General features: G+C 34.4%; 1 protein-coding gene across 11 annotated transcripts in view; it reads left to right on the forward strand.

Annotated features, from left to right (window-relative positions):
• CCDC88A (coiled-coil domain containing 88A) overlaps window positions 1-22,753 on the forward strand; it is a 152,963-nt gene that overhangs the window by 82,622 nt on the left and 47,588 nt on the right. For all 11 annotated transcript variants that reach the window (XM_037806582.1, XM_037806580.1, XM_037806581.1 and 8 more), the window contains 6 exons: window positions 262-406; window positions 6,325-6,509; window positions 11,543-11,680; window positions 12,890-13,960; window positions 15,291-15,418; window positions 21,116-21,257. In XM_037806582.1, coding sequence (XP_037662510.1) covers window positions 262-406; window positions 6,325-6,509; window positions 11,543-11,680; window positions 12,890-13,960; window positions 15,291-15,418; window positions 21,116-21,257 — 1,809 coding nt within the window. The remainder of the gene's footprint in view (window positions 1-261; window positions 407-6,324; window positions 6,510-11,542; window positions 11,681-12,889; window positions 13,961-15,290; window positions 15,419-21,115; window positions 21,258-22,753) is intronic.

The raw sequence follows: 22,753 nt of genomic DNA on the forward strand, positions 1-22,753 counted from the left end.
TATCCCTATAATTGGAAGGATAGCTAGTGTCCTCTTGGCTATAGTGAAGAGGGATAGCTAAATAAGTTAGATGTTTCCAACTTCATATAAATACCGGAGTAGTAGAAATTTCTGCTTTTATTACACAGTAGTATTACTAATTTTGTCTTCTACCATTCAGAATAAATAAGCCATTGTGTAAACATACCTTAAAAAATGCATCAGTTAAGCTATTCAGTCTTCTTTACTCTCTCTACTCCCTGCACTCCTGCCAATAAAAAGGAACGTGATATGGATAGAAAAAAGATTGAAGAATTGATGGAAGAAAATATGACTTTGGAAATGGCACAGAAACAAAGTATGGATGAATCATTACATCTTGGATGGGAGCTAGAACAGATATCCAGAACTAGTGAACTTTCAGAAGGTATTTCAAATATTTTATTTAAATGGATAAATGGATAAATGAAGTCATATTTATGCTTACATTTCTGGATATTTTATTGCAGGTCTTTATTTCCCCAGGTGGAGATGAATTAGAAGGCAAGCTATCTCCCTAGACGTGATTTCACAGAGTAATTTGTTGTTATCACATTCCTGGTTGCAGTCCTTATCTTTGCATGTCTTACAATTTAATTTATGAGTACAATAACAGATTTGATTAGCAGTTTAGGCACTATTTCTTATTAGTATCCCAAGAGACTGTAATTCTAGTCTGTTAATTTATTTTGAGAAATATAGCCATTTACTAAGTAGAACAGAAATGGAATATTAGCTGGTCAGTATTCTTTGCCCATAGGCAAACCTAAATAGGAAGCAAAAGGTAGGGGGAAGATTCTTAGGTGAATAAGTAGTCAAAATAAAGGAAGTTAAGGATCTTCCGGCTACTTGCATTAATATATGGTAATCTCCATTATGATTAGACCTATCAAACAGTCTAGTCCAGTTATGTCCTGAAGATAATGATAGACCTCCAGATAAATGTTTTTGCTCTTTTTTCCTAGGGTCTTTATTATCTTCTTACTTTTCTTACAGCTGGATGTATTACATACAATGCAGTTGTTTGGGTTGTAGCTTTGGATATGCTAATGCTAATATTCTGTATTGAAATCACTCCCAGATCACATTTATTTGAATTACGCTGATTATAGAATTTCTTGGTTACCCTCTACTAAATTATTTCACCTATGTTGCTGCATCAAAAATTTTTCCTGCCATGTGGAAAAAATATACCAGACTCTGAGGATATAGTGATGAAGTGAACATAATTTCCAACAGAGCTTATACTCGAGCAATTTCAGAATAATTACTTCTACAAATGACTCATCCTGTTCATTTCCTGTTAGGCTTTTCCTGATTTTATGCCTGAGAATTACTTTATCTCCAAATTCTAGGGCCCTATGTACTGGCTAAATCATAAGTGATAAGGTTCAGCTAGTCAACTTGGTGAGATATATATTACTTAAAATATGTGCGGAGGATGAGGATCTAAGATGGCAGCATAGAGAGGAGTGGAAGCTAAGTAGTTCCCCTGAAACAACTAAAAAAAAACAGAAACAACTAGTAAATAATCCGGAATAACTGCAGGGGGACAGATGTGACCATCCACTCATCATACACTAACCGGAATTGGGAGGAATGCCCGAGATCACGGCATAAAATCTGTAAGAACTGTGGATCCCAATTGGGAGACCCCTCCCCCACAGCCCTAGCTACAAAGCCTTGTGGTGCCAGAGAGAAGCTTTCTCCCAGCAACTGAATATAGCGCAGCTGAGTTCCAACTGGGGTTTTAATTAGCAAGTGTGAACTGCTCACTATGAGGTACGAATCTCCAACAAGTAGACAGAGGCTTTGGGTGACGACTGACCTTGGAGAACCGGAGGGTCACCTCGGAGTAGCTCTGTTCCTTTTTCAACTCAGTGGAGAAAGCCTCAGCCATTTTCAGTTCCCAGTTTTGTGACCCAGACAGGGGTGTGGCACCGGCAGAGAGACGATTGAAATGCTAATGACCTCCCCCTAGGGTGTCTATCTTCTCTAAGAGGAAAGGGTTGGGGCCCAGCTCTACTACCTGCCTTTCATTCAGAACTTGCACCAGTCAAGAATTATAGGCTAATCTTTGCATCAGGCAGAGAGCGCCCCTGCACGGCCTGGCAGCCCAGGGATTCCCTTGAGGGACGACGCACACTAGTGGCATAGCACAGCCTTCCCTCAGCAGAGGTCCTGGAAGATCACAGCTGAGAAGGGGGACCCGCTTGGAAAACCCAGGGATGCTATATCAATGCCGGTAGTTTGTGGGTCAGTGAAGAGAAAATCTGGGACAAAACTGAAATGAAGGCTTAGACTCTTGCAACAGTCTTGAATCTCTGGGAACACCCGGGAGGTTTGAATATTAAAGCGGCCATGCCTCCCTGACCACCCAGACACAGGCACCACGTTCAGGGCAGACAGCTCCAACAACAAACCTAAACTGAGTTCACCAACTGAACCCCACAAAAATCATTTCCCCACACACCACAGAGACAGAGTTAGGGAGAACTGACTTGAGGGGTATAGGTGACTCACAGACACCATCTGCTGGTTAGTTGGAGATAGTGTATGCCACCAACTTGTATTTCTGAAAAATTAGATTTGTATTTTTTTTTTTTTACACCTTGAAAGAACCCTATGAAGCAAAGCAAATGCCAAGAGGCCAAAAACAACAGAAAATCTTAATGCGTATGATAAAACCAGATGATATGGAGAACCCAATCCCAAACACCCAATTCAAAATATCAGAAGAGACACAGTACTTGGCACAATTAATCAAACAATCACAATCGAGGAATGAAAACATGGCACAGGATATAAAAGACATGAAGAAGACCATGGAGCAGGATAAAAGGGAAATCAAGAAGACCCTAGAAGAGCACAAAGAAGAAATTGCAAGATTAAATAAAAAAATAGAAGATCTTATGGAAATAAAAGAAATTGTTGGCCAAATTAAAAAGACTCTGGATACTCATAATACAAGATTAGAGGAAGTTGAACAACAACTCAGTGTCCTAGAGTTCTACAGAACGGAAAATGAAAGAACAAAAGAAAGAATGGAGAAAAAAATCGAAAAAATTGAAATGGATCTCAGGGATACGATAGATAAAATAAAACGTCCAAATTTAAGACTCATTGGTGTCCCAGAAATGGAAGAGAAGGGTAAAGGTCTTGAAGGAGTATTCAAAGAAATTGTTGGGGAAAACTTCCCCAACCTTCTACACAATATAAATATACAAAGCATAAATGCCCAGCGAACTCCAAATAGAATAAATCCAGATAAACCCACTCCAAGGCATATTCTGATCAGACTGTGAAATACTGAAGAGAAGGAGCAATTTCTGAAAGCAGCAAGAGAAAAGCAATTCACCACATACAAAGGAAACAACATAAGACCAAGTAGTGATACTCAGTGGCCACCATGGAGGCGAGAAGACAGTGACAAGACATATTTAAAACTCTGAGAGAGAAAAATTTCCAACCAAGAATAGTTTATCCAGCAAAACTCTCCTTCAAATTTGAGAGAGAGCTTAAATTTTTCACAAACAAACAAATGCTGAGAGGGTTTGCCAATAAAAGACCTGCCCTACTTCAGATAGTAAAGGGAGCCTTACCGACAGAGAAACAAAGAAAGGAGAAAGAGATATAGAGAATTTTAACAGACATATGTAGAACATTACATCCCAAATCACCAGGACACTCATTTTTCTCTAGTGATCACTGATCTTTCTCCAGAATGGACCATATGCTGGGACATAAAACAAGCCTCAATAAATTAAAACAAACAAACAAAATAATTGAACATATTCAAAGCACAATCTCTGACCACAATGGAATACAAATAGAAGTCAATAATTTTTGAATTGTAACTCCACTGTTTACTTCCTACATGATACAAAATACATGAACTCTAATGACAAATCAGTGGTTTTGAACTCAATGTAAAATATGTAATTTTTGACAAGAACTATATAAAGATGAAATGGAGGAGTATAGGTACATAGTTTATGTGTCCTATTGAAATTAAGTTGGTGTGAAAGAAAAACAAACTTGTTATGGATTTAAGAGTTTAATTTTAAGCCCCACAGTAAACACAAAGAAATTATCAGAGAATATGACCATAGAGATGAAAAGTAGAGTATGGGTTAAGAGAAATGGGGGAAGGGGCAATGGGGAGTTAAGAAAGGAGTGTAGGGTTGCTGTTTGAGGTGAAGGGGAATTTCTAGTAATAGATGGTGGGAACATGATAGCATTACAACATTCTAAATGTGATTAATCCCACTAATGGAATGCTAGGGAAGGGGTGGAATGGGAAGATTTAGGCTGTATGTATGTTTCCACAATTGAGAAAAAAAAAAAAAGTCTAAATAGATGACAGTTGAATGCCAAGGATGACCCTGGATGGGATCTGAGGATGGAGGACAGGAGGCTCAAAGGGACACAGGTGAGACATAAGGAGAAGGAAATATAGAATGTAAACTTTGTGTCATTGTTGAATCTCTTGTACTTCTTAGCTGCGCATAATGGGATTGCATAAAAGAATGTTCTTGTTCGTGGGAATTGTATATGTGAATTATAGTGTTTGTTCAAGGATGTGTGCAACTAGCTCTCATATGTTCAGAAGACAGAGCAATGGATGATGGATGATAGATAGGGAGAGAGGGAGGGTGGGATGGAGGGTAAGAAATAGCGGTCTGACAACAAGTTAAAGTTAGTGGATCGGGGTTTCGGGGGGGAGTCAGGGAATGCTGGAGTTCTGTGTATGGGGTTTGTATTGTTTTTGCAACTGTTCCTATAACTTTGAATTTATTTCAAAGTAAAATGTAAAAAGATAAATACCCCCCCCCAAAAAGTGTGTGGAACTTTGAAACTCATATTCCTTATTAGCTGAGTTACAAAGAAAGCAGTTCAGACTTAAATGTTTTCTAATGCAAAAGTAGTTAAAATTACAGTAATTAAAAGTTCCTGCATCTGGTAAATGGGAAAATAGTAGATAAGTGCCTTCTGAGGTGATTTTGAGGGTTAAATTTGTTCATACTTATGAAGCCCTGAAAACAGTGACTGGCAATTACTAAGTATTCAAATGCTAACTGTTATTATTATTATTATCATTATCACTGTTGTTTTGTAATTGGTCTTAGCTGGGGTCATAAACGTAGATATTTGTTTTCGAGTGCTGTCTTTTATTTTTATTTTTTTTTAATTATACAAGTGACTTTTCCTTTTCTACAAAATTTGCCAAATGTGGGAAATTACAATCGAGGAAATAACACTCACTGATTGATCATTTCTTGAGTCATTTTTATATTTCAGAAAATTTGCTTCCAGAATTTTTCTACACACACATGTATTTTAAATATCATCAGGTCCATATATATATACAATTCAGGTTCACCTAAGATTATAAATAGACACTTTCTCATGTTGTTAAAAATTTATTGTAAGCATTCCTTTTTATTCTTCATATTCTGACCTGAAACCTGTGTGTTGTATGTGTGTATGTGTCTTTCTTTTTATGATGGTGAATTTCAAACTTACACAAAAGTGAACCCAGAAATGCCCTCCCATATCTTTATCCATTTTCCCTCATTAAATTCATCTCATTTTGCAATCCTAATATTTGTATGTATCAAAATATTTAATGTCAGCTATAGAGTTATTAAAAATAATTATTTTGGCTTACTGGTAACTGAGAGAGCATCATTTACAGACTAGAAGCTAAGTTTTCTTATTATAAAAATGTAATTTAGAAATCTACTTAATTTCCCTTGGCAAATAAAGTAATTGTTGCTCTTTGTACTAAGTTTATCATGGATTCTTCATTTAGAAGAATTTTTCAACATGACCATTGTATGCTATCTTGCCTTTCTCAGAATCACGGAATGCTTTTCCCTCAAACAGCCTTCCTTTAATTTAAAATTTTTTAAGGTGTGGCATAACACATGCTTTATATTTATTTGATACAACAACCCTTTGAGCAACACGGGGCAATCACTGTTCCATTTTATATAAGTAACCTAAGACTCATTGTGATTAAAGTGGCTTAGGCATTGTCAAGTAGTTACTTTCTCCTGAAATTAAATCTTCTGCTTAAATTTAGCTTAAATTTTTTCCAGTGGATTCTTTATTGTTCCATTAAATATTCAAGATTTACCTCTCTTTTACCTGCTTTTTTTTTCATTGTGTCATATTTTGATCACCTTCATTCAAAATATTTTAAAGTTAAGGACCATGTGACATAGGTGCCTTTACATGAAATGTTTTGAGTAGTAAAGAGTAAACAGAGTATTGCCAATGGCATATTTTTTTATATTATAGCACCACAAAAGTCCTTGGGCCATGAAGTGAATGAGTTGACATCAAGTAGGTTATTGAAGTTGGAGATGGAAAATCAAAGTTTGGCAAAAACTGTAGAAGAGCTTCGGAGTACTATGGATTCTGTAGATGGCAACGCTTCCAAAAGCCTAAAAATTGAAAAAGAAAATCAAAGACTAAGTAAAAAGGTAAATAAAAATGTAATGTGTAATATAATGTTAAGTTTATGTAAAAGTATAAATAATACTGTGGTAGAACATTTTTTTTTTCAGTTGTAATGATCCTCCATTTTTTAACTTGTTGAAATTTTCACACATAAGTGTGGAGAGAATGAACCCCGGTGTACCTATTGCTCACCTTCAACATTTATTAACTTACGGCAAATCTTATTTCATTTCTACCCTTGTCTAACTCTCTCCACCACCACTACGTGTGCCACTAGAAGCAAATCCTAGACATGGTTTCATTTTATCCATAAATATTTTAGTAAAGACTCTAAAAAGGGGAGAGGAGAGATATTCTCTTTACAAAGAATAGTGACATTATAACACCTAAAAAATAATTATTTTCTGATTGACATCAAATATATTTGGTCAATAAGTTTCAATGTCTGTAATTTTATTATGGTTTTTAAAAACAATTTGCTTGAATTGCAATCCAAATATAATCAATACATGCAATTTATTGATGTGTCTTTTAAGTCTCTTTTAGTGTATGGGTTCATTTTTTTTTTCCTGGCACGTTTTCTGTTGAAGAAACCAAGTTGTATATCTAATACAGTTCCTTAACAATCTAGGTTTGTGTCACTTAACATGTTCTTTTGTCTGCTGTATTTTCTCTTATGTCTAGTGGCTTAATCAAGTTCAAGTTGATTTTTTTCTTTTTTTTTTTTAAACATATTTGTACCTTTTATTATAATTGTTGAGCACCCTAGGTTTCCCTGAGTTACACAGTCCCAGTCTTTATCCTTTGTCTTTTGTTCTTGTGTCCCACATGGTTCCACCCTTCCTCTTTCAACCGTACTCACAGTCATCTTTGTTCAGTGTACTTACATCACTGTGCTACTATCTCCCCAAATTGTTTTCCAAATCTCTCACTCTGTCTTTTCCTTTCTGTCTGCAGTGTTTCCTTTAGTGTTTCCTGTAGAGCAAGTATCTTGTTCAAAAACTCTGTTGTCTGTTTGTCTGAGAATATTTTAAGCTCTCCCTCATATTTGAAGGACAATCTTCCCAGGTATAGGATTCTTGGTTGGTGGTTTTTCTTTTTCAGCATCTTAAATATATCACCCCACTTCCTCTTGCCTCCATGGTTTCTATTGAGAAATCCTCACATAATCTTATCATGCTTCCTTTGTATGTGATGGATCGCTTTTCTCTTGCTGCTTTCAGGATTCTCTCTTTATCTTTGATGTTTGATAATCTGATTATTAAGTGTCTTGGTGTGGGCCTGTTCAGATCTATTCTGTTTGGGGTATACTGTGTTTCTTGGATCCATAATTTTATGTCTTTCATAAGAGATGGGAAATTTTCATTGATTATTTCCTCTGCTATTGCTTCTGCCCTTACTTCTCTTCTCCTTCTGGGACACCAGTGATATGTACATTCCTGCTTTTTGTTTTGTCCTTAATTTCCTGGAGATGTTGCTCATATTTTTCATTCTTTTCTCTGTCCTTTTGTGTGTGGGCTTTCAGGTGCCTTGTTCTCCAGATCCTGAGTGTTTTCTTTTGCTTCTTGAGATCTGCTGCTGTGTATTTCCATTGTGTCTTTCATCTCTTGTGTTGTGCCTTTTATTTCCATAGATTCTGCCAGTTGGTTTTTCAAACTTTCAATTTCTACCTTCTGTACGCCCAGTGTTTTCATTTGATAGTTCATCTCTTTTGCCATATCTTTCCAAAACTTTTTGAATTGAGTTATTATTAGTTGTCTAAATTCATGTATCTCCATTGAAGTGTAAATTTGTTCCTTTGACTGGGCCATAACTTCATTTTTCTTAGTGTAGATTGTAGTTTTCTGTTGTCTAGGCATGGTTTCCTTGGTTACCCCAATCAGGTTTTCCCAGACAAAAATGGGCTCTTGTCCCAGAAGGAAGAGCTATTCAGTATCTGGTTTCCCTGAGGATGTGTCTTAGAAAATTGGTACATCCTGTGAGGCCTCAGGTCAAGTTGACTTTTTACTAAGAATATTCATAAGGATTATGTGAACTCCAATCAGCACGTACATATCTGGTTGTCTCTGTTTTTGTGATTTTGTCATGGAAGCTTATTACTTGGATTCATTAATCAGATGTTGCAAAATGCTGATATTATAATTACATCATTCCATCTGAATTTGGTAGAGTATTTCTTCAAAGGGGAAGTGTCTTTTAAAAAACTATTGGTTAGCCTGAGGAACAGTTCTTAAGGAAAAAGCAGGATAAATGCTTGATTCTTTCTCTTTATTTACCAGTCTCCAAATAATAAATTGATTCTCTTGTGTCCTCCTGAGATAACCAGTGAATGAGTTTGTTGTTTGTTTAATGTCATTATGAACTCATGGATTTAGAAATATTTAAGGTGTTTCAATCCATTGCATTTATTTTTCTTGATGTACCACCTTTGGCCAGTGGGAGCCTCTATAAGCTGGTTCCTAAATCCTTATCACATGACCTTGGCAATCCTTGAGAGTGTCCCTGCTTTCTGCCATGAAAGATATTCTAGGTTCATTTTGAATATTTCTTGTCCCAGACTTGGAAACAACCATTTTAGTGAAAGCCATGGTTCCTTTTAGTGGAAAATAGCATTTGGAATCCACAATTTAGGCACTATGAAAGCAGAATTTTAACTTTGCCTTGGTTGAACAGAAATATTCCAGTTGTTGGAACAGACTAAATTTATTTTTGCATATTTGTATGTGCACATACATACACATTTTTTACATAAATAGAATTATGTCATATATGGTATTTTTATCGTGATCACCTCCCACCCCATCTTCCCCCAAAATGTGCTTTTACTTTTCTTTCCAGTAGTTGGACACTGAGCAATACTGTATTAAATACTTGTGTGCATATGTCCTTATGAGTTAATCCTTTTATTTTTATATATAGTCAACCCTGTCTGGTTTTTCCTTTGAAAGATTCTGGATTTCTAGACTTGGCTAGCAAAATCTCCCTAACCTTTAGACCAGTGGTTTTTAAACTTTAGTATGCGTCAGAATCACTTGAAAGTCTTGTTAAAACACAGATCACATTGAGTCTGAACCCAGCATGGTGGAATTGAGAATGTCTTCTTGACCAAAAGGGGATGCGAGATGAAGCAAATGAACCTTCGGTGGCTGAGCAATTTCAAATGGAGTCAAGAGGTCGCTCTGGTGGACATTTTTATGCACTGTATGGATAACCCTCTTTAGGTTTTAATGTATTGGAATAGCTAGAATTAAATACCTGAAACTATCAAACTCCAACCCAGTTTCCTTGACTCTTGAAGACGATTGTATAACAATGTAGCTTACAACGGCTGACAGTGTGACTGTGAAAGCCTTGTGGATCGCACTCCCTTTATCCAGTGTATGGATGGATGAATAGAAAAATGGGTGGGATGGAGGGGATGATTTGGGTGTTCTTTTTTACTTTTGTTTTTGGTTCTTATTCTGATTCTTTCTGGTGTAAGGAAAATGTTCAAAAATAGATTGGGGTGATGAATGCTTAACTATAGATGATACTGTGAACAGTTGATGGGACACCATGGATGATTGTATGGTATGTGTATATATCTCAATAAAACTGAATTTAATGTAAAAAACAAACAAACAAAAACAAACAAATCACTGAGCCCCACTCTGTTTCTGATTTGGAAGGTGTGGGGTAGGGAATGAAATTTGTCATATCTAAGTAGTTCTTAGGAATGCTGATGCTCCTATCCAAAGACCATGCTTTGAGAGCCACTGCCTTAGATTATGTGAATGGTCTCCTTGATATTTTTGCAAGAATTTTATTGTTCTAAAACATTTTTACATTGTCCTTAGTATACTCATTAACCAGTGAATCTTAATAAGCATTTGTCAATCAATATAATATTGAAGAATGAGTAGTCATTTATAACATAGAGCAGTTTTATTTTTATTTTCATTATAATTGGGTCTGTAAGTTATGTTATTTTGGAATTAGCTTTAAAGTCTAGTTAGGAAATTCTTAGTGGTTCTCACAATTTTTGGTCAACTTAGTGCATGGAAAAAAATTTTTTTAAACTATATGCTTTACTTGAATCCTAGTGACATAAAATGAGTGAGTTTAATTAAATAACTTATCTGTTAATAATGGGAGAACCACATTAACTAGGTATTAATAGCTGAAAGCTATCTGAACATGTAAAACTGAGTTACTGAATAAAATGTGTGACTTGATTTTGAGATATTACTGGAAGATATTTTCCAAGTGCATTTATCTTCCATTGATGTTAAAATGGAGAAATCCAACTTGCTTTATGTAAAACTATTAAAATTCTGAGAGTTCTTCATTATTAGATGTAAGGATTTAAGTAATATTTAAACTTCAAATAGAATATTTTATATAGCTAAATCTTCTTAATTTTTTATTATCTGTTTTGAATGTATTATATAATAATGGCAGTCAATAGTTTGGCATATTTTGAATTTGATTTTGCTATTCCATACTTACTTATGACATACTTTATTATATATTTTATATTTATTTTATTTTTTAAAGTGTCATAAATTTTTCTCTACTATTACTCTCCCTTTTTCTCCTTCTTTCCTTTTTAATTTAAACCAAGTCCCCCCCCCACTTTGTTTTAAATTTAAATGTATACACCATTTCTAATCTTTTCATCCGTGCTTTTCTTCTTTCCTTCCTGGTTTTTCATGGAAAATCCTTGGCTATAATTAAATTTTTACTTCACAAATTCACATCAAGCCAAAGGAGTCTTTATGTAAGAATTGTATGATCCTCATGTAAGACATAATTATCGTATATTCAGCTGGATTTGTGCTTTGTGTTTAGTAATAGACACTTGTCCTAAAAGATGCAAAGAGTAAGAAAGATGCTCATGTCTGCATATTCAGCTAGTAAAATTAGCACAGAATGTTATTTGAATTACTGTACTACAATTTAAAATTTTACCATTTTGTTATGAAAATCCTTTATTCAATGATTATATATTTTTTATGTATTTCTACTGTTGTAAAATATTTAATGATATATTGTTTTGTGATTTAATTTTCTCCAGGTTGAAATTCTTGAAAATGAGATTATTCAAGAAAAGCAAAGTCTTCAGAATTGTCAAAATTTAAGCAAGGATCTAATGAAGGAGAAAGCTCAGCTTGAGAAAACAGTTGAAACACTTAGAGAAAATTCAGAGAGACAGGTTCATAAATTTCCTATTAGCTAAACAATGTATTTAAAAATTTATCTTAAAAAGTTATCTTAATAGTATATATAAACAGAATTGTCGTATAACATTTATAATATTTTAGAATTTTTTTAGATTTTGAAGTAGCAGTTTGCCTCATTTTCTTTCCCATGTATTTTAGAAGAGTTGAAAAGAAAGCTTAAACATCTTTAAATTGCCAGTATGCTTTTAATAATCACCTAGTGAAGGATTTTCAATACTATTAGTGCTTTCAAGTTCTATAGAATAGGGGTGTAGATTGAAAAGTTTCTCGTAGCGTTGGAGACTAATTCAGCTGTACTCTGACCAATGAAAGAGGGAGAAGTGTGGAGGCAGCATTCATCTTGGATACTATCATATTTGTTTTTCAAGTTTTTATGGGTCATTTAATATTATGTTTGAGGGAACTAAGAATTGCCTAGATAGGGTGGCTTGTCATTTTAAAAATTTCTATTCTTTAGAAGTTAAATGATTATTTTATATTGTCGAACTTGAGACCATCTATATCGGAATCACCTTTATAGGTGCTTGTACAAATGTAGGCTTCTTTAGACCTACAGAAGAAAAATTCTAGAGCTAAGCATGACATAAATCTGAACTTTTACATGCTTTCTTACACCCTAAATTTGGAGAACCATTTTATTAGGCCATGCTGTAACTTGGATTCATTCTTAAATGTACCAAGTGAGTTTATTATTTTAATGTTTCCTAATTAGAATTCATTTGGTTAATGAATATATACACCTTCATAGCCACATATAAACACATAATACAGCAGATATTTACTGAGAACTCACTGTGTATAAGCATTGCAGAAATTATCTAATGAAAGTAAAAGTTTATATCATCAAGGAGTTATATATGTACATGTGTTTCATATTTGAATTTGAAGCATGTAACTATAAATTGTCTAATGATCATTTTGATTAACTTTAAATACATCTCTCTCAACTATTCCTTTAGATTGGGAACTCCCTGATGACATGAACTTTATTGACCTGGCAAAATACGTACAGAGTAGTCTCTCAGTAAATATTTGTCAGAATTAAAAGTAAGGTAGATGCCATAACGCTATTTTATGTTCTGCTTTTCCTGTTAGTTTTTGGAAGGGGAAAACTGTGTAATTTTAAATATTTAAGTTTTACTCAGTTAACAGCTTTTACTTTTCTTCTTTTTTTGAATTAGATCAAAATATTGGAACAGGAAAATGAACACCTGACTCAAACTGTGTCTTCCCTAAGGCAGCGCTCCCAGATCAGTGCAGAAGCAAGGGTGAAAGATATTGAAAAAGAAAATAAAATTCTCCATGAATCTATCAAAGAAACAAGTAGCAAACTAAGCAAGATTGAATTTGAAAAGAGACAAATCAGAAAAGAATTGGAACACTATAAAGAAAAAGGAGAACGAGCAGAAGAACTTGAGAATGAGTTGCATCATCTTGAAAAAGAAAATGAATTGTTACAGAAAAAGATAACTAATTTAAAAATTACTTGTGAAAAAATTGAGGCCTTAGAACAAGAAAATTCAGAGCTAGAAAGAGAAAATAGAAAATTAAAAAAAACACTGGATAGTTTTAAAAACCTTACTTTTCAGTTAGAATCCCTAGAAAAAGAGAATTCCCAACTTGATGAGGAAAATTTAGAACTGCGAAGGAATGTGGAATCTTTGAAGTGTGCAAGCATGAAAATGGCTCAGCTACAATTAGAAAATAAAGAACTGGAAAGTGAAAAAGAGCAACTTAAGAAGGGTTTGGAACTCATGAAAGCATCTTTCAAAAAAACAGAACGCTTAGAAGTTAGCTACCAGGGTTTAGACACAGAAAATCAAAGGCTACAGAAAGCTCTAGAAAACAGCAATAAAAAAATTCAACAGTTAGAGAGTGAACTACAAGACTTAGAGATGGAAAATCAAACACTGCAAAAAAACCTAGAAGAGTTGAAAATATCTAGTAAAAGACTAGAACAGCTAGAAAAAGAAAATAAGTCATTAGAGCAAGAGACTTCTCAATTGGAAAAGGATAAGAAACAACTGGAGAAGGAAAATAAGAGACTCCGACAACAAGCTGAAATAAAAGATACTACACTGGAAGAAAATAATGTGAAAATTGGAAATTTGGAAAAAGAGAACAAAACTTTACTCAAAGAAATCGGTATATATAAAGAATCTTGCATTCGTCTGAAAGAATTAGAGAAAGAAAATAAGGAGCTTGTGAAAAGAGCAACTATTGATATAAAAACTTTGGTTACATTACGTGAGGTAAATATATTTAGATAAATTTAAGGCAAACGTGTTTGTGTTTTTAAATCACGATGTCTTTAAGTTTTATTGGAACCCATCAGTAATTTGTGTTATCTTTTTATGGTTTAAAGTAAAAAAGTGGAATTAGAACTAGAAACAGTTTTTAAGTTCCTACTTTTGTTAAACTAAGAAGTACATATAAATTGTATTTTAAAAAATTGTAGTAATAAGGTTCCCATGTAGTAACTGACATTACATTATTTATTTCAAAATAATATTAAAATATTTGAATAAGATTCTTACCAAATGCTTGATAGGAATCATGATAGTTACTTTTACTGAATGCTCTGTGCCAAGTATCGGGCTAAAGACCTCATATGATTTGTGTTTACTATGTTGATATGATTTTCACAACCAACCCTTTGTAGGTATTATCCCCCTTTTTCATCAAAAAACTGAGGTTCATATATGTCACGTAATTTGCTAAGGTTCACACAGCATATAAATGGAAGAGTTGGATTGGCGAATTCACATCTAGATCTTTTAGGATCCAAAGCTTTATGAGTTTGACCTCTGTTCCAGAGGTGACAAATTGTGCTCTACTTAAAGGTCAACACTGAAAAATTGGTAGTGTCTGCCTGGATCTATGTATTGAAAATAATTCTGAAATTTCTAGGATAGATTAGCAATATTACTGTGAAACACAGTTGATGTAGATCAGAAGATGGTATGCTTGATTCTTTCTTTGCCATTCCTATGCTACAGTATAGGTGATAACTCTTTAAGTTAATAAAAAGTATTTAGTATCTTGCAGAAAGTCACATTAGTCACTGTATTTCTCAAAGAGGCACATTTCAAAATTTTTTCTTTCTGTTCTACAGTCTTACAGACATGAACAACAAGTTCCTCTAGCTTGAACTTCTAAGAATGTCCACTAGTTCTTCCACTGAGATAGGAGAGCTTGTGGTAGGGGGAGGAATGTTGTATTCAACATATATTAATAGGTGATATTATGCACTGATCTAGCTCATTATTAAAGAGTAAATACATATGTGGGTTTCTCACCCCACTGTTTTCAAACTTAAGTTGTGTGTTCACAGGCAAAGTGTTTCTCCTTTTAGTTTTCAACATTAGGGTTAGAAAGAAAAGAAAAGAATGAAAAAGTTCTCTTTGAACCAGTTTATAACTTTGTGGCTTAACTGCTTTATAATGATGAAGCCAAGGTTCATAATATTTCTGTTTTTCCTGGTTTGAGTTGTATTTATTCCTGGATGATAGTTTTGAGAATGTTGGCTGAATTTCTTGGTGTTTTATATTCTTGCAACTTTTCATTCTTTTTTAAAATAAGGATTTGGTTAGTGAAAAATTAAAGACTCAACAAATGAACAATGATCTTGAAAAATTAACTCATGAACTTGAAAAGATGGGGTTAAATAAAGAGCGACTCTTACATGATGAGCAGAGCACTGATGACAGGTGAGTATGAAATCTGGCAAACAGTTAAAGATTTTTTTTTTCTCAAACTTTGATTCTTTTCTATACCAGGGACACAAAAGATTTATGTATTTCATTCATGTTTTTGTCCCTTTCTTCCCTTAGAGAAAGTTCTGTAAGAAAAAAGTAAGGAATCAAATAAAGACAGTCTAATATCAATATAAGAAAAAGAAAAGTAAAATATTATGATATAAATATAGCTATGAAATGGGAGAATAGGATGCCACTGAGGTAGCAGAAGATCAGAGACTACCTGTGAAAGCAAAAGACTTTAACAACAAACAAACATGCCCTTGTGAAATGTATAGTTAATTTAAGCAAAAGTTGTGTTTTATTTGAATCTTGTGCCTAAATGCCTTAGTTCTTTTTTGTGCCAAAATGTGAACTTCCTGACAAAAAAGGGTGGAAAATTAACCTATATACCCTTTAATTTTGAAAATGTTCAATACAAGTTTAAAGAAAAATCCCATTTTCCTATAGTAATTACAGTCTATCAAACAGAATTAATCTGATTTCAAGAAATCAAATATTTAAACTCCTGACTGCCACATGGTTTTAGCTAGAATGGAAGCTGAGTAATGGTAGTGTTGTTTTATGTAGACTAGATTTTAAGGATTGGAATTTTTATAATTATATAATTTTTATTTTATAATCTACCCATTATTTTTATTTTATTTATTTAGTTATTTTGAGTAAGCAGGTAGAAAGTTTACTAAGAATGCGTGTGAGAGGGCATGTGGGCATTCTTGCAAGAAAAGGGAGATGAGAGGTGAGAGGCCCCACAATGTTGAGGCAATCTGCATTTATTGCTTGGCTTTACTCACTTGCCACCCCCTCCTTGTTTGAGGCCCTTCCTCCTACCCTCCCTTCTTTCCATGGCGGTGCCTGGTGGTAGACAGTGCATTTGGGTGGGTCAGCTGTTGCTGGGTGTTTTGCATAGGTAGGTAGCCCCCAAGCAGGGTGCCTGTGCAGGACAGGCCTCCCAACCTCGACCTTGATTAACTGTCCTTGTTCAATGGCTTCTTCGTGGTATTTTCTCCCCTCTCAGGGCCCTGTTCTAGACTGCTTCAGCTTCGCCCTCAGAGAGTTCTAAGCCCTTAATCTTAAGGGATGCTGAGGGAGAAGGGTCTATCTTCTGTAGCTGCTTCCTGCTTCTCAAGGTGTAGGTCCTACCTGATGAGGCATAGAACTTTCTGGCTACTTTGTTTAGGTTAAAAGGGAGGAGTCCAGAGGGGTGGTTGGGATGGCTGAAAATTCTCACATCAGCATTAGCTTGGTATGAAAGGCTTCTAGTCTAGAAGAAATAAACTTATTGAGAAGCTGAAAAATGCACAGGCTGATAATAGCAAAGGGAGGATAGAAGTGAGCAGGCCTAGGAGAGGCGTTAGCCAAGAGAGACTGGGGAAGAGGGAAGGGAACGACCTACCCTTCAGGTCCAAGAGTGAATCCTAGCTGGGCAGCTCGTTCCTGCTCAACTGGGAAATAAGAGGAGGATGCATGTGGCAAGTTAAGGGGTGCAGGAATGGACTTAGAAGGAGCTTAATTTTCAGGCTGTGGCCTTAGCTGCGGTGTCAGCCTGGATATTCTCTTGAGAGACATTAGTATTCTTTCTTTGATGGCCAGGGCAATGAACTACAGCTACTTCTGTGAGCAAGAGCACAGTAGTAAAGAGATTAATTATCTCTTGGTGTATAATTGGGGTTCCACTGTTTGTGAGAAAGCCTCACTCTTTCCACACTGCTGCCTGAGCATGCAGGACTAGGAAGGCATACTTGGAATCGGTGTAGAGATTTAACCTTTTCCCTTTTCCTAGTTCTAGAGTGTAGGCGAGGGCAATTAGTTTTGCTTTTTGAGCTGAAGTCCTGGAGGCAGGGTTTTGGCTTCAGTTACTCTAGTCTGGCTGTGTTCCAGTTTGCTAATGCTGCCATAACACAAAATACCAGAAATGGATTGGCTTTTATAAAGGGGATTTATTTGGGTACAAATTTAAAGTTCCAAGGCAATGAAAGTGTCCAAACTAAGATGTAAACAAGAGAAAACTTTCACTGAAGAATAGCCAGTGGTGTCTGCAACACCTCTGTTAGCTGGGAAGGCACATGGCTGGTATCTGCTGATCTTTGCTCCCGGGTTGTGTTCCATCTCCTCTCTCTCAGCCCTTGTGCATATTTGCTTCTCTCTATCAGGGCGTTTCTCTCTAAGCATCTGGGGGTCCTCTCCTAGATTCTCCTGGGCAAACTCTGGGCTTCATCTCTTAGCTTAGCATCTCCAAGCATCTCTAAGCATCTCTAAGCATTCCTGTAGGCTCCTGCTCCTCTTAAAGGACTCCAGTGATCTAATTAAGAACCACTCTGAATGGGCGGGGCCAGACCTTCATGGAAATATCTCATCAAAATGTTTCACCTAGAGATGGATGAGTCACATCTCCATGGAAACAACCCAATCCAAATATCGCACAAGATTAGATTAAAACATGGCTTTTGTGGGGGACGTGATATATCCAAACTGGTACAGGCTGACTATCACATACCTTGCTCTTCTTGTCCCTTGGCCAATGAAGCCACTTTTAGAAATAAAAACATTTGACAGTTGTTTTATATTGGGGTCATCAACTACGAACTATAGCAGAAGTTTTGTCTTATTTCACTTCTACACTTTCATTGGGGTTATGTTAATTAACAGGTAATATTTGTCTTGCTTGTCTTTTAAGATCTTTTTGTTGGAGATGAAGTTTTGACTTAAAGCTGACTACATGTACTTTTAGAGAAGCTTTAGAGCAAAGCAGTGTAACTGACAAGTAAATTTGGTTGTTTGTATGATCTGTAACTTTTTCTAAGAATAACTAAATTCATGACTAACACATACTGTTGTCTAACATCATACAGATCAGTATCAAGAAATAACATTGACAGAACATTGCCAAGTCTTTAGGAATTTTTTACAATGTTTAAACATATGGATAACATTTCCCTTACACAAATTTAGTTTAACAGAAGGATAGAAAATCTCTTAATGTAAAAATCTCTTTTAATTATTGTAACTCTTCCTAAACATTTCTTCTGTAGCATGTTAAACTATTTTACCATCTACTTTTACAAGGTGAAAGAACAGATCTTTTCTAATAGTTTTCTTTTAAGAGTGAGAAGATTTGTCTTTTGAAATAAAGGATGAGAAGGTCAACATAAATATAAACAAGCATATTATTCTGATATGATATAAAATCTTTGTCTTCTAGACAGAATACTCAGATGGTTAAGAAAAACTTTTTGTAACCTTCCATATTTATTCAGGGCTGGTAGTCAGCAGTGATTATCTACCCATTATTACTGTTAGTAAATATTTAAATGTAAATAGGGAAAGTTAATGTTGATGAATATGGGGTTTATTATATAATTTTTAGAATATTAAAAGTAGATAATACTTTTAAAGGTTAGGTCTACAATTACAAAAAGAAGTAATTTGAGACATTTACTCTAACAATCAGTTCAAGTTAAGCAACCAAAACTGAATTAATTACATAGATAATTCATGAAGAAGTATTTTTTGAGTTAAACAGTGAAGTGCTAATTTAGTTGACTGTCATTTAATATGTATACTTAACATATATTACTTCTTTATTCAAACACATTTATTGCCTGTTATGTGTAAGACACTATGCTATATGTTCTTATGAAAAACAACTACCATCAGCAAACACACAAACAAAATGGGAAATTAAACCATGTAGCTGCCCTAATTGACCCTGTTATAAATTTTTTAGCCCAGCTTCTGTTGGCCCCTTAATACTGTTTGGCACCGCTTCCCAAACCTTAATTCATGCAATTAGCCAACATTATTTGAGCTTTTATTATCTGTTGCTCATCATGCCTCACAGAAGTGGTAATGCTTCCGCTGAAATTTGAAGAGCCACAGAAGTTTGCTATGTGGAAATAGGGGGGAAGGGCATTCCATGCAAACAGAAGCACTCGTGTAAAAGCACAAAAGTGTGTTTGTGTAATTCTTAATGATACGAAAGATAGATTACAAAAATGGTGAACTTCTAAGCAGAGATCAATTAGGAAGCTGTAGTAATAGTCTAGGCAAGATGTGATTCATTTATTCTACAAATATTTGTTTATGTAATGAAAGTATTAGACATGGAGATAAGGGTATATACTGAACTAAAACTTTTAGGAAATAGAATTGAGAGCAGTTGATTGCTCTGATTAAATGTAGGGGATCAGAAAAAGGTCCTTAAACCACTAAACCACCTTCTTTCTCAGACAGTAAGTTAGTCTTTATCTCACAAAGAAAATGAAAGCTTGCAACAAAAGCTTGCAAACATAAATTCCTTTAATGTCACATCCCCTCCATCTTGGAACTTATATATATCTTTGTCTATCTTTACCTCCAATCTCAGATGATGACCCTGATTTTTTTATTAGTTTAACCTTTCATCTTTCCAACTGATGTCATTCCCTCTGACCTCCTTTGAAAATGTTAACAATTATTAAGGAAGTATTCTTGGTATCAAAGAATAATTAGTCCAGTTGTGAAATGTAATGTACAATAGGTAAATTAAAATGCAACAAGTGCTATGCAATTTGCTCTTTTCTTTCCCTTTTAACAGTTCTTTTTCCTTTGTTTTCTCTTTCAGTATGGTTGTTCCTAGGGTTGTCTCCTCAGGCCTCTTAATCACTCATTCTATATGTTGAGTATTTTCATTCATCATCTTTCCCTGAGATCCATATTGCTCTCCAGTTACTAGACATCACTAACTGGAAAGTCCAGAAGCAACTCAGGCATTACAAATTCAACATATCCAAAATCTGAATCAGTAAATGTTTTTAAAATGTTTGTTGACTTGAACTGATACCAAAATGAGTGAGGCTTGTTTTCTATTCTCAATGATTGTAAAATCTACTTGAGCAGAAAATATATACATATAAATTGATTATAGTAGAAGGCAGAATGTGGTAATATTTCTCATTTATATACTTAGGTTTTTATATGGTTTTGTCTTCAGGGTCCTCAGATATAAGAATTGGATTAATCATAATACCTGGTTATGATACACTCTCAAACTTATCCACATACTGTCCCTTTTGTAACAACAAAACAAAAGTTAATTAAAAATACTTTAGTTACTCATGAGCTTCATCACTCAAAAGAAAACTAGAATGTTGACAAGTCAAATCTGCCTCTTCCCACTGTTATCATCAATATCCTGTTTTTTAAAACCTTTTTAAAATGTTCTGCAACTACTCTGTACCCTGAAGACAAACTGCCTTCCATTAGTTTTGAGTCTTAACTGTTCATGTGACCTTTTATAAATACTTGACACAGTAATACCATAGGCAGATATGTGATGATGTATTGAATTCATCCATTTCCTTTTCTATAGATTCTGTTCTCATGAAACTGAAAGGGATAGTTTGGGACATAGGTCTTCCAGATGTCTATTTTCAGCATTAATTGTTGCTTCTGTAACCTGGAACTGTTGTTTCATTGATGACTTTTGATGCTTTATAACCAGGAATAGTATTAAAAGGGGATAGTAAGAGTAGGATAATTTAATTTGCCTATTAAAGGAAAAAAAAAAAGACTATTTTGTAAGACCTATATATGGCATCAGTGGTAATTATCTTTAAAATAATTTTCTGACCTCCAATAATGAACTATATTACTTTTATAATTGGATAGTAGGTACAAACTTTTGGAATCAAAATTAGAATCCACTCTAAAGAAGTCCCTTGAAATAAAAGAGGAAAAAATTGCTGCTTTAGAAGCTCGATTAGAAGAATCCACAAATTATAACCAGCAATTGCGCCAAGAACTTAAAACAGTAAGTGATTTTCTTGGAAAGAATTTGAATTATCTATTTAGATTATAAATATTTGGACAGAAAAGTGTTAGGTAAAAAATAGAGATGCAAATATTTCATTAATGTTTAGTGTATTTCTTTCTCTTTTATAAAATTCAGAGCATTAAACATCTTTTTCATGGGGATATACTATAATTTATTCAATCTTATTTCATATATTTATATCCATTTGTGGGTGCAGGGTGGGGAAAAGTCAGGCTTATTTCATTGGGAAAAGGTTTCAGTGTGATACTGATACTTCATTCTGGCACCCTTTTCCTATTTAGAACTCAGGCAGAATTTTGATAGCAAAGATAGGGATGTTAGGATAACCAAATTGAGAAAAGTTCACAATTGTGTGGTATAAGAAAGTATATGTTGTTACAAAAGATACTTTGCTTAGTTAATACAATGCAAAGGTTTATCCAAAATATAAAGTGAAACTTGGTGCCAGATTGTTTAATTTTTCTTTGTCCTTTCAAGTCTGCTTTATGTCCCTAATTTTTTACCCCATTAAACAGTATCAGTGGGTTGCAGATAGAGTCAACTTCATTAAGCTACTCAGCCAAAAATACGTGGGTTTGGGTCTGAACGATAAGAAATGAAAATTTCGTTGTTCTCCTTTCAGCCATCCCACTGTTACTTGACTAGACTTCTGCCATAAATACCTGTTAAACTGAAATTTATCATGAAAGTTAAATATGTAGAGTATAAGGCCTAGAGTAACCACTAAAATAGCACAACAAAGAGGAGTAGTCTCATCTTTGAAAGAAATTCAATAGTAATTTAAAACCTTCTTAAAAAGAAAATTCCAGGCCCAGATGATTTCACTGGTGAATTCTGTCATATGTTTAAGGAAGGAATAATACCAATCTAACAACAACTATTTTAGAAAATAGAAGAGCAAGTTGCAGTTCCCAAATTCATTTTATGGGACACCATACCAAAACCAAACAATGACATTATAAGAAAAGAAAACTACATTCCAATACTCCAATAAACATGGGCTTAAAAATCATTTTTTAAAAATCAACAAATTAAATCCAGCAATATATAAAAGGGGTAGTACTTCAATGCTAAGTGGAATTTTTTTCCAAGAAAGCAACATGGGTTTAAAATTTGAAAATCAATCATTGTAATTAAACACTTTAAAAAAGATAATAGAAGAAAGAAAAAAACAATACGAATATCTCAGTTGATACAGAAATTCATTCACATTCAGGATAAAAACTTAGCAAACTAAGTATATTTAGGAACCTTATCAACCAAATAAAGGGCTTCTTTGAACAACTTACAGCAAACATCACTCTTAACAGTGAAAGATTAATCACTTTCCTCCTGTGAAACTTTATACTAGTGGTCCAAATCAGTGCAGTAAGACAAGAAAAAGAAAAAAAAAAAAGGTGGAAAGCAACATAAAAATGTCTTTATTCACATATAATGTTATATTCATGGAAAATCCTCATAAAAAGGTCAAT

This window comes from Choloepus didactylus, chromosome 17 (assembly GCF_015220235.1).
Source record: "Choloepus didactylus isolate mChoDid1 chromosome 17, mChoDid1.pri, whole genome shotgun sequence".
Lineage (NCBI taxonomy): Eukaryota > Metazoa > Chordata > Mammalia > Pilosa > Megalonychidae > Choloepus > Choloepus didactylus.